Below are 12,317 nucleotides of genomic sequence, written 5' to 3' on the forward strand. Positions count from 1 at the left end.
GGCAGATGTGGGTTATCTGGTCACTAAAGTGGTGGCTGTTGATGTGGACTCTGGACAGAATGCCTGGCTCTCATATAAACTGCAGAAAGCCACAGACAGGGCGCTGTTTGAAGTGGGCTTACAGAATGGAGAAATAAGAACTGTACGTCAAGTGACAGATAAAGATGCTGTGAAACAAAGGCTCACTGTTGTAGTGGAGGACAACGGGCAGCCCTCTCGTTCAGCTACAGTCAATGTGAACGTGGCGGTGGCGGACAGCTTCCCTGAAGTGCTCTCCGAGTTCACTGACTTTACGCACGACAAGGATTACAACGACAACCTGACTTTTTATCTCGTCTTGGCCTTGGCTGTAGTTTCCTTTCTCTTTATCGTGTCTATCATAGCCATACTGTCAGTCAAATGCTACAGATGGAGACGTGAGCGGATGTATTACAAATCTGGCGCGAATCTGCCGGTTATTCCGTATTATCCGCCTCTTTACGCAGACGTAGGGGGCACCGGAACTTTACAGCACGTGTACAATTATGAGGTTTGCAGAACCACTGACTCCAGAAAGAGTGATCTGAAATACGTCAGACCTTGCAGTGAGAGTATCATTAGTCTGGACACCAGTGGAGCACAGACACTGCAGCACGTGCAGGACAATAAACCGATATCCAGAGATTTAGAGGATCAGGTGAGACTCGTGCAGTTAGTTTTTGTCTAACTCACTGTTAAATTTTGTTCATGCTGCAGAAAAATATTGTTGTTGAGTAACGTGTTTATATATACACACAATAAAGACACCTTGCACGTGTATTACGCATTTCTTTTTATTCATTTCGACAAGAAGATTTTTGTCTGTTTCCTTTGTAAATAGAATATATCCAAGTAGTGTTGAAATTAAACCGAATGTGTTTTAATTTTCCTGCTGCTAGGTATCCACACCTTTCTCTGACTGATGTGCGTAAAAGTGAACCACTTAGCCATTTGCGCCTAGCTCCATCTACCACATTTCCACACCCAGCTCTTAAAATGAGCCTGGAAAAAGCAATGTGCAGTTTTTAAATTGAACTCCAAGCGTCGCTGTTGCTTGATAGTGTTGATGTTCATGCTTTAATGCATAAAACACGCCTTCCTTTCCGTGCTGTTTGCGCATGTAAGGATTGTGCATCTGATACAAAGGAGTGCGCACTGCTAAATCTGGAGGACGCTTCTAAAAGGCTAAATACTCTGATTTGGTTTAATTATAGTCTTCACTTTAATGTGATTTTTTTTTCTGCGCTATTTATGTGATATTGTATATCTTTTATTGTATATTGTGGGTGCTATAGGTTCTTTATCGGCATGAAAAGGAATTATTTTCCCTCGTCATGGCCGCCAGGCGTGTTGCTGTTATGTGCGCATTTTCTCTGTGGCGCGTACGGGCAGGTCCGGTACTCCGTGCCAGAGGAGATGGCACCCGGCTCATTCGTCGGAGACATCGTGAAAGACCTGGGTCTTGAGCTTAAAAGGCTAACAACGGGGAAAGCGCGGATCTTTATAGCCGGTGGCCGGGAATATGTGGGGCTGGACCGGGAGAAAGGGCACATCATCATCAAGGAGAGAATAGACCGGGAGCTTTTGTGTGCTGGTGCTGTATCCGCATGCAGCCTCAGCTTTGAAGTCATCTTAGAAAGTCCCATTGAGCTCTTTCGCATCACTCTAGAAATATTGGATGTAAATGACAACAGTCCTGCATTTCCAAGAGGTGAAATTACATTAGAAATAAGCGAGTCTGCTTCAATCGGAGCGCGTTTTACTGTGGATAGCGCAGTTGACCCTGATGTGGGCATTAATAGTATTCAGAGTTATTCCGTTCATCCATCCGATCATTTTACTCTGAAGACAAACAGTCGGTCTGGTAGTGGTAAAAACGTCGAGCTTGTTCTGCAGACGCATTTAGACAGAGAGAAACAAGCACATTTGTATTTGACTATAACTGCCTCAGATGGAGGCAATCCGAAACGTTCTGGCACGGTAAAAATACACATTATTGTTTTAGATATTAATGACAATGCTCCAGTGTTCCTGAAGGACACATACAGAATATCTGTCCCCGAAAACACCGTGAAAGGATCGTTGTTGATTACTGTTAATGCAACCGATGCGGATACGGTCTCAAATGGACAAATTGGATATTATTTCGAGCACACCACGCCCAAAATCCGATACCTGTTTTCTGTGGATCCGTCGAGTGGTGAAATACGGTTGATTGGTGAGCTTGATTTTGAGGAGTCTGCTATCCATGAGTTTAAAATTCAAGCTAAAGATCAGGGGGGGTTATCCGACTCGTCTGAGGTGATTGTGGAGGTAACAGACATCAATGATAACGCGCCAAAAATAACGCTTATGTCTTTTTCAAACACTATACCTGAAAATTCCCCGCCTGGCACCGTGGTGGCCATGATAAACATACAAGACAACGATGCTGAAGAAAACGGAAAGGTTACTTGTTCAATTGAAAGAAGCCTTCCGTTCAAAATCGAATCATCTTTGACGAATTATTACAGTATAGTCACGGACACCGAGCTAGATAGAGAGGAAACAGCAGAATATAATATTACTATCACTGCCAAAGATGGTGGCCGCCCGCCTTTGCTCAGCACAAAGACACTGAGTGTTAGAATCACAGATGTGAACGATCATGCACCTCAATTTGAGCAGGACGCGTATAATGCGTATGTGATGGAGAACAATTCTCCATCTCTGTCTTTGTTCAGCGTAAAAGCGCATGACGCAGATTTGGGAGCGAACGCACGCGTGTCCTTCTTCATTTCTGATAATGATTTGAACGGCACACCGATTTCGTCCTTAGTTTCGATCAATTCTGAAAGTGGGGCGATTCATGCAGCGAAATCATTTGATTATGAGCAATTAAAATCGTTTACAATTACAGTAAAAGCGCAAGACGGAGGCTCCCCTCTTCTCAGCAGCAACGTGAGTGTGAGAATAACTATTCAGGACCAGAATGACAACGCGCCTCAGGTTCTGTATCCGGTCCAGTCTGGTGCTTCTGTGGTGGCTGAAATAGTGCCTCGTTCGGCAGATGTGGGTTATCTGGTCACTAAAGTGGTGGCTGTTGATGTGGACTCTGGACAGAATGCCTGGCTCTCATATAAACTGCAGAAAGCCACAGACAGGGCGCTGTTTGAAGTGGGCTTACAGAATGGAGAAATAAGAACTGTACGTCAAGTGACAGATAAAGATGCTGTGAAACAAAAGCTCACTGTTGTAGTGGAGGACAACGGGCAGCCCTCTCGTTCAGCTACAGTCAATGTGAACGTGGCGGTGGCGGACAGCTTCCCTGAAGTGCTCTCCGAGTTCACTGACTTTACGCACGACAAGGAATACAACGACAACCTGACTTTTTATCTCGTCTTGGCCTTGGCTGTAGTTTCCTTTCTCTTTATCGTGTCTATCATAGCCATACTGTCAGTCAAATGCTACAGATGGAGACGTGAGCGGATGTATTACAAATCTGGCGCGAATCTGCCGGTTATTCCGTATTATCCGCCTCTTTACGCGGACGTAGGGAGCACCGGAACTTTACAGCACGTGTACAATTATGAGTTGTGTGGCACTGCTGACTCCAGAAAGAGTGATATAAAATGTTTCCGGCCTTCTAGTCAAAGCGTTTTAAACGTTGACTTGAGTGGCACGAGGACTGTGCCAAGGCAAACCCGGGAAACGGAGGAGCCGGATGTTTGTACAGAGGTGAGGTGTGAATTATTCATTAGTAGCTTATATTAATCACACAACCCAGACACTTTGTGTTCTGAACGACGTTTTAAGCTATTTAACGTACCTTCCATAAAATAATTCAACAAATCCTAACATGCAAGAAGCAGGGAGCGTTTTTAATTGGCTACGTTTTCTGATGTGCTAGAACAGGCATAGGTGGCCACACACCTGACCCCATTTACAGTGCTCAAGACTGTTTTTAGGACACCTATTTTAGTGATTCCTACCTTGTATTTGGAATATTCTATGTGTGAGAATCCATAAATGCCTCTTTATGTCTCTTTATGGTGATATACATTATTTAAAGGGATAGTTCAATCAAAATGAAAATTCTGTATTCACTTACTCACCCTCATGTTGTTCCAAACCCATATTACTTTGTGCATCTGTGGAATACAAAAGGAGACATCTCAGTCACCATTCACTTGTACTGCATCTTTTTTCCATGCAATGAAACTGAATGCAACACCTGCAATTTGATTTGGAACAACAAGAGGTTGGTTAAATATGACCTGTGACATCATTATGAGATTTGTGCATTTATAGTTAGAATTAAATGTTATGCTTTCTAACAATGTAATTACGTTTCTTCCCAAACACGATGCAGAGATAGGCCTATAATCTTTGAAATGTTGGCTGATATAATCCATTTCAATTGCTCTATTTTTACTGACTTAAGTGCATACAACTCAATATGGGTTTCTGGGTCAAAGTGACTCAAAATGATGGAGCAGGCCACAAATTATGATGCAATTAGTATTTTTGGTTGTACTGATGCTTTAAACCTATTTTTATATTTTTAGTTTTTGATGATTGGGACTTGGATGCTTGAAAGAAAATTCTGTATGTTTAGTATGCCAGCATGACATCTTTTAGTGATGTCCTTTTGACAGTATATGTCATCATTTGTTCAGAGGAGAGGACAGGAAATGAATTTTGATCTCACAGACTGTGGCGGTGTGGGGGAGGGAATGTGTGCCATGAGAGGCGTGTCAAAGGCAATGCAGCAAAATAAAACCATCTGAAACATAACAGGGTCACACAGCAACCCCTGAGCCTAATTCTTATTTAATCGAGCGATGCTCAGAAATGATCCGATTGTATTGTGATGCATGAGATGTCGTGGTGTAAACGGACAGTGAGGGAGGGAGAGTGCCATTGCTGTTTGGAGGAGGGCTGATGCTGAAGAGAGAAACGGGGACGCTGGAAGTCCTTTTTTTAATTCACTGACCCACTTATCATGTTCACATATAGTACATTGCTGCCCTTAAACATGTACTGATATTCACACAGGATTAATTATACAATGACTATATGAAGGTCGAATATAGTAGCAGCCTAGATAGATCTATATAAATGCATTGAGAGAGTGAGAGAACTAGTGTGCAGCATCACTACGCAGACTGCATAAGACCACTGCAATGCGATACTGGAAGTCATTTTGAGCACAGCCACTGCATCTTCCTAAATGCATCATCACCCTGAAGTAGCCAAAGTAGATAGACGGACTATGACTTGAGTTTAAAGTAGCCGTATCCATACAGATCATTGATGGAGAGAGAAATAAGCATGCATTTTCAACTATAGTGTTTGTTTTATGTGCCTCAAGCTGACATGATCTAAACCTGATGTGCATGTTATTTTAGCATGATTTGAGAATGTTCCAAAGATGCTTTAATGGAAGCTGGTTTTAAACTCAATCAAACAAAGTAACATAGTAAACATGGTCAGTGTCACTCAAAAATTTGCTTATTTGATTATTACTGTAACCTCCTGTAGAAGTAGTAGTGCGGAAGCTGAAATATTTCTCATTCATTTTGTGTCATAACGTTACTTCATTTTATTTATTTATTTTCAAACTACTAAAACTTTGTTTGTTTCCAGATCTAAAGGAGAAAAGATTTTCAATGTGGTCTTTTAGAGTCCACTATATATCCAGGAAGTTATCCCAGCACCATTATAGACACATTTTTATCCATTAATATTTTTACTGTATTTTTAAAAGGATTAGTGTGAGAGAAAAAAATCAAAATAAAGAAGAGCGGAAAATAGTTTTTATCTTGATAGGATGAAATAATTGAGCCAGATTTGCACCTGTAGATTTGAATAGGGCTGTCAGTCAGATGCTGTAACCATGGTAACAAATCACTGTAGCATCACCTGAATGTGTCATTGCTAGGGAATAAGGACAGGCTGGAATGTGTTGTTGCTAGGTAACGAGGACAGGCTGGAATGTGTCGTTGCTAGGGAACGAGGACAGGCTGGAATGTGTCATTGCTAGGGAACGAGGACAGGCTGGAATGTGTCGTTGCTAGGGAACGAGGACAGGCTGGAATGTGTCGTTGCTAGGTAACGAGGACAGGCTGGAATGTGTCGTTGCTAGGGAACGAGGACAGGCTGACTTTACCACATGACCACTGGTGTAATTCTGGAAACCTTTGATCTGCTATTTTGTAAAGTGTGTCATTGTTGTGTCATGTGACATTTTTATCCCATGTTTGGAATGGTGATCATGCTCTGGTAGTCATGTGTGTCCTGCTGGAACACTCTAGATGTGGTGAGTTTACCTAAATCTCCTATTTAACATGATCATTATAATGGCAGTGGCTTGAATGTTTTGATGTATTTTTCCAGCTCACCCCTCAGGCTGCTTTTTTAACAGACTCATTATCAGTTGCAGACGCTCCTGTTCTCAAAACTGTGGAGTGTTAAATAGGAGCTTTATAAAGACATGTGGTCATCAGATGTGCTGTTAACTTCATTAAGAAAACCAGGAAGGCGCTACTGATTTAGTGGAGACTTCCTGGTGTTTGGAATTCTAGTTATATTCTGTTTAAAATAAAATATGAGTACCTGATGCTATGTCAGAACTGTAATGACATCTTTCCAAATCAATTTGGTCCTTGTAACATGAGCTACATATCTGCGTTTGATGCTAACGATGCTAATGTTGTGATAGCACCGGTTAGCCTACTTCTTGCTTGCTTACATTTGCACGTATGGTGTCCATGAAAAGTCATTTACATCACAGACACAAACCTTTTTCTTGTTTGTGTGTGCAAGCACATCTGTGTTTCTTCATTTAGTGCCCGAGTGAACTGCCGATCTCTTCCGACTTCCACATCTGGGCTTAATTTCACTAATCTTCAGTTCCTGGACTTAGTGCCTTTTCTTTAATGTACATCATAAATCCACATGCTCTGGTGCGTTGAGGAGCTTTTCCTCACAAATCACTGAAACGTGCTTTCTCACTTCAAAACATTCTCTATTGGCGATTGCTGCGATCTAAAAGCGTTTGGATGGTCAGTACGAGTGCATTGAAAGGATATAAAGACCATTTGCTTCCTTTCTTATGCCTTATTTGTACACAACATATCTTGAATTTATAAATGCATGTTAATGCTGTCTCTTTTAGGGGTAGTGTTAGGGTTTGGGCTAGTCTAAAGGTCCTTATTTTCAAAGCTAGTTGTGTCGTCCAGACGAAATGCCTAAAATATTTATTATGGATATATTTAGTTTTTGGTGTCGATCAGTTGTAGCAGATTTGTAAATAAAGAGACCAAGTTGCTGTTCCATCTCTTGAGCGTCTTTAAATGAATCCATGTGCTATAAGGCAAGAGTTCACGCTTTATCTTCTGTCCTTCTCTGCTTCTCGCTCTGAAGCTCCTGTCATTAGAAATCTCTCCCTCCTGAGATTTGTGAGCAGGTGTGGCTCACAGAGCAGATTAGTCGATTAGTCTAATTAGTTGATTCAGAGAGAAATTCTGTCTTTTGAATCACATGCTCTTATATACTGATGACACTGATGTCACACAAGATAAAGTTGGCCTGGTTCATCTGCATGCATTATTCTGTGTGAGATTTGTGGATTAGTTAGTGTGTGTGTGTGTGTGTGTGTGTGTGTGTGTGTGTGTCCGTCCTCATCCTGGCCACACAGCATGCTGCTGGTCCTATAAAGGGATTAAACAGGGCCGGTAAGACAGTAGGGCAGACAAACACACACACATAGTGACCGACACAAACAGACAGACAGTAAAATTAAGCCATGTGGCAGCACACAAGTCTTCATACTAGCTGGGGTTTATTTCTGTATTTTTTGTTGTTGTCGTCATTGCAAATGTAGACAACATATTCAACATTTTCAACATAGAAAAGCATTCAAACGAAGCATTTTATAAGTGGAACATTATGGTCTGTGGTCAAAGTTATATTTCATAAGGGGAGTCCAGTGCTGGGTGTCACATGGGGAAGTTGTCACAAGGGCTCCATCTCAGTAATGGTAATATTTGGGGTGAAAAGTCTAAATGTGCAAATGTGTGTTTTCTCTAGCAGAGGTCTTTTGAACTCCTACCTTCAAAGTACATTCTTCACAATATCATATTTTTGTTCTAGCTTTTGGGTAAGCAAGTGAACAGTCAAACCACACCGGCATACATTCGGACAAGGGTCAACGAAAAGGCCGATTTATATTGAAAGACTTAAATGTGTTCTTAGGATGTCTAAATGTGAAATTGTTTGATTTTGCAGCATGTTATCAAGTGTATCACGTCTCTGTAGAGGAGAAGTGGTGCTGTTTTTCCCCCTCCACCCTTTCTCTCTTCTTTCCCCTCCTCCTACTCTCCGTCTACACCTCCCAGCAGTCTTTGTGTCGTGTATTTTGCGTGTTCTGAACAGCTATATTCACATGAGCGTGAGCACACGTTCTGCTTATGATGTTTTTATTTTGTGAGAGGTAGACATCATGTGTCCTGTTTTATATCATACATATTTCATATGTCTCCTCATATATGCCTCTGCTTTCTTCCCCATCATGGTGTTTTTTTATGTCATCTTGTGGCACATTTTTCCTCCCTTGGTGGGATGTTGTTGCCACAGCAACAAGCTGACTCACAGGCAGGACTGTTCCATTATGTTCCAGTCTACAGGGGGGCAGTGACTCTATCAGTGTTGGAGGTGATGCAGTGAGGTGCTGCTGGAGGCGTCGGACACCCCTATCAGAGATGATATGATGTATTGGCAAGAGATTCTAGGTTAATGTGATGGGGGAAGAGAGAGAGGATGTGTGTATGAGAGAGAGAGTGAGGATGTATGTGTGAGAGAGAGAGCGAGAATGTGAGTGTGAGTGTGTGTGAGTGTGTTTTTGTGTGAGTGTGAGTGTGTGTGTGTGTGTGTGTGTGTGTGTGTGTGTGTGTGTGTGTGTGTGTGTGTGTGTGTGTGTGTGAGCGCGTGTGTGAGAGAGAGAGAGTGTGTGTGTGTGTGTGTGTGTGTGTGAGAGAGAGTGTGTGTGTGAGAGAGTGTGTGTGAGTGTGTGCATGTGTGAGAGAGAGAGGAGAGAATGTGTGTGTGTGTGTGTGAGTGTGTGAGTGAGTGAGTGAGTGTGTGTGTGAGTGAGTGTGTGTGTTTGTGAGAGTGTGTGTGTTTGTGTGAGTGTGTGCATGCAGAGAGAGAGAGAGAGAGAGAGAGAGAGAGAGAGAGAGAGAGACAAGGACAAATAGAAACAGAGCTGCACCTCTTAACCACCTGCCCTAATTATAATGAAATTCGAAAACACTTCTTTCCCAAATTTGAAATTATTTGTCTCAACTTTTTTACTTGGTGAACAAAGAGACAAAATACATCAATTCCTGCCACAAAAAGAGGGAAGAGTCGACCAAACAGTGATGCGCCCATTTACACACACACACACACAAATACACATGCTCACTCACACACACACACTACACACTACACACACGCTCACTCACACACACACACTACACACTACACACACGCTCACTCACACACACACACGCTCACACACACTACACACACGCTCACTCACACACACAACACACACTTCACACACGCTCACTCACACACACACACACACGCTCACTCACAAACACACAACACACACACGCTCACTCACACACCACTGAAAGTATATACACTGTTAATTATATATATATATTTTTATTATTATTTATTTATTTTATTTATTTATTTTATTTTTTTACACACTTGTTCAATGCTTGTTCAATGCCAATAAAGCTCATTTGAATTGAATTTGAATTGAATTTAATTGAATTGAATTGAGAGAGAGAGAGTGTGTGTGCGTGAGAGAGAGAGAGAGAGTGTGTGTGTGTGAGTGAGTGCGTGTGTGAGTGTGTGTGTGTGTGTGTGTGTGTGTGTGTGTGTGTGTGTGTGTGTGTGTGTGTTTTATGGAAAGCATGAATATATCCAGGAGAGCTGCATTTATATAACAGTTCAAATGTTTCCCTTTAATTAGTTTTTTTTTTCATCATTCTTCAGTGGATGTCGTTCTCTTTTCCTTTTATCTATGATTTTCCTGCATGCACAAAAATATACTATGAATATGAGAAATAAAGTCTAGCATCATTTTAAACAAGGTATGAAAACCTAGATATTTATAAGATATCTGTTCATACCACTCTAGCAGAAACATATGAATAATGCACGCTCCATCCTCTGCCATCTGTGTGAAGGTCACGGCAGTAAAACAACATCAATACAGAGAATGCACTTCCTTCTCCATGTGTCTTATGGTGTTGTCATGATGGTAAATAAAGATGTAATGTGCATATAGAATATGTATGAACATGTTTTGGTGCTGTTCAGGTAAACCTCAAAATTAAGAACTTTTACCCACTCCACGTTCATAAATATACTGGGATGTCTAATGAGTTATTAAAGGAGTTTGAGTGAGATGAACTGATTAATTTACATGTGAGATTATTAATATCTGAAGCTGTTGCTCATCATCAGAGGGGTTTGATTTGATCTCATGCATTTAGCTTTCTAAATAACAAAAACAACTGATCATGTTGTCCTGCAGAAAGGTTTAAAGGTACGTTTCAGACGGGTGCCGAACATGTTTGTTTTTGCGTCGTTCTAATCAAATCTGTTTTCTTCTCTTCTTTTCCATGTTCTGTGTTGCTGCTGTGATTTCTGCTCATCGTCATCGTGTGTCTGATCCACAACTGTGTATGCAATTTAAGGTAAGAGAAACACTTTTAATAAAACCCTCGTGAGGAACACACAAACACACGTTTATCACCCAGAGTGGTTTTATTCTGTATGATTGATTATTTTTGCAATATGTTTAGTGAATACAAAAGATCAACTTTCTGCTTCAACTTGGATATGTTTTGTTTTTCTTTTATGTCAGTGATATATTCTTCACCTTCAATGACTAGTTCGGTGTAGACTGCGTTGCATAACAAAAGAGTAATGCAAATAAAATGAAATTATTTAAGTCTGATTAATTTAATTGAATTCACTTTGATTGAATCTTAAAATTAGGCTGAATATATTTTTAATGTGTGCATGCACATGCAATTGACAGGCCTTTTTATATCACTGGAGGATGAATATACCTTTTATAAACAGTAATTACACTAACAGTTTTATAGTGAATGGAAGATGTACGTTTAAATGTAAGAAGTCTAATGCATGTTATTCTAAGCATCCTTATTATCGGGCATTATACATATTGTACATATATACACACTGGATCTATTCAATACAATACTCAACCAGGTTTTTTTCCATATACATTATATATATTCAAGTTATGTGCACATTATTAGTGTAGTTATGATAAATCATGGTTGCAACCCTGTTTGACAGTGTTTTTGAATACTGTATTGTTGCTTATTTTGAAAAGAGCCACCTACAGCTGAAGTGCATAACACCTTGAATTTAAATATGTTTAGCCTTTGACCTTTTCAGTAATTTAGCTAGTGGTCAATTTAATTGGTTATGTGACGAGGTTGTTGACTGGCTGGCTGAGCACTGATTGGATCACAGATTTGGTTGCTATGGGTGTGTGAGAAGAGTGGAGAGTGTGTGTGTGTGTGTGTGTGTGTGTGTGTGTGTGTTCTCGGTCTGCTGCATGTGGAGGCATGAGTGGTGCTGTCCGCCACTGTGGTGCTGAAACTCTCTCTCTCTCTCTCTCTCTCTCTCTCACACACACACACACTCTCTATCTCTCACTCACACACTCTCTTTGTTGTTCTGGAGCCATTTTACCATATTACATCTTCGCTAGAAAATAAATATCTCCTCTAAGTTATTATTGTGCTGCTTTTAGCTTTGTATCTAAATATTTTTTTTTAGTGTTTGTATATATTTTACATTATTTTATTATTTACATTTGACTTCTCCTTTCTTTATGGGGAAGTGCACGTGCACTGCTACTCTGTTCTCCGCGCGCGCCTCCCTCTTGCGGCTGAACGACGTTTTACAAGCAGATCTGCAGTTCAGTGAATTCACCACAGGGCGGCAGTAAAGAGCGCACAAGCTTGTTTTTAACATGTTCATGGGGTCAGATATGTTTAATGTTAATTGAAAGCTAAGATAAAGATCTAAGTAGCCTACATTAGACTGCATTAGTGATTTACATCAAAATTGACAGATTTATAGAAATCACACAATCATTATTTTTAACACTTTCTTTTCTATTGTGATTTACACACCATATATAGTTGTGTGTGCATACCCTTGTGCATAATATTCACGAATACTACAAATAAAATTATATAAATCAAACAATA

At 40.6% G+C, this 12,317-nt stretch overlaps 1 protein-coding gene across 6 annotated transcripts in view; it reads left to right on the top strand.

The window, feature by feature from the left end:
* The window catches only part of LOC127663409 (protocadherin gamma-A1-like), a 68,096-nt gene that overhangs the window by 25,425 nt on the left and 30,354 nt on the right, over positions 1 to 12,317 (top strand). For 3 of the 6 annotated variants that reach the window (XM_052154992.1, XM_052154995.1, XM_052154994.1), the window contains one exon: positions 3,592 to 3,735. The exons of 2 other annotated variants lie outside the window; for them this stretch is intronic. In XM_052154992.1, the coding sequence (XP_052010952.1) occupies positions 3,592 to 3,735 (144 nt within the window). Of the gene's footprint in view, positions 1 to 3,553; positions 3,736 to 12,317 lie in introns of all 6 variants that reach the window. One more of the 6 variants, XM_052154993.1, reaches the window with a different exon arrangement.

This window comes from Xyrauchen texanus, chromosome 23, assembly GCF_025860055.1.
Source record: "Xyrauchen texanus isolate HMW12.3.18 chromosome 23, RBS_HiC_50CHRs, whole genome shotgun sequence".
In the NCBI taxonomy this organism is placed as follows: domain Eukaryota; kingdom Metazoa; phylum Chordata; class Actinopteri; order Cypriniformes; family Catostomidae; genus Xyrauchen; species Xyrauchen texanus.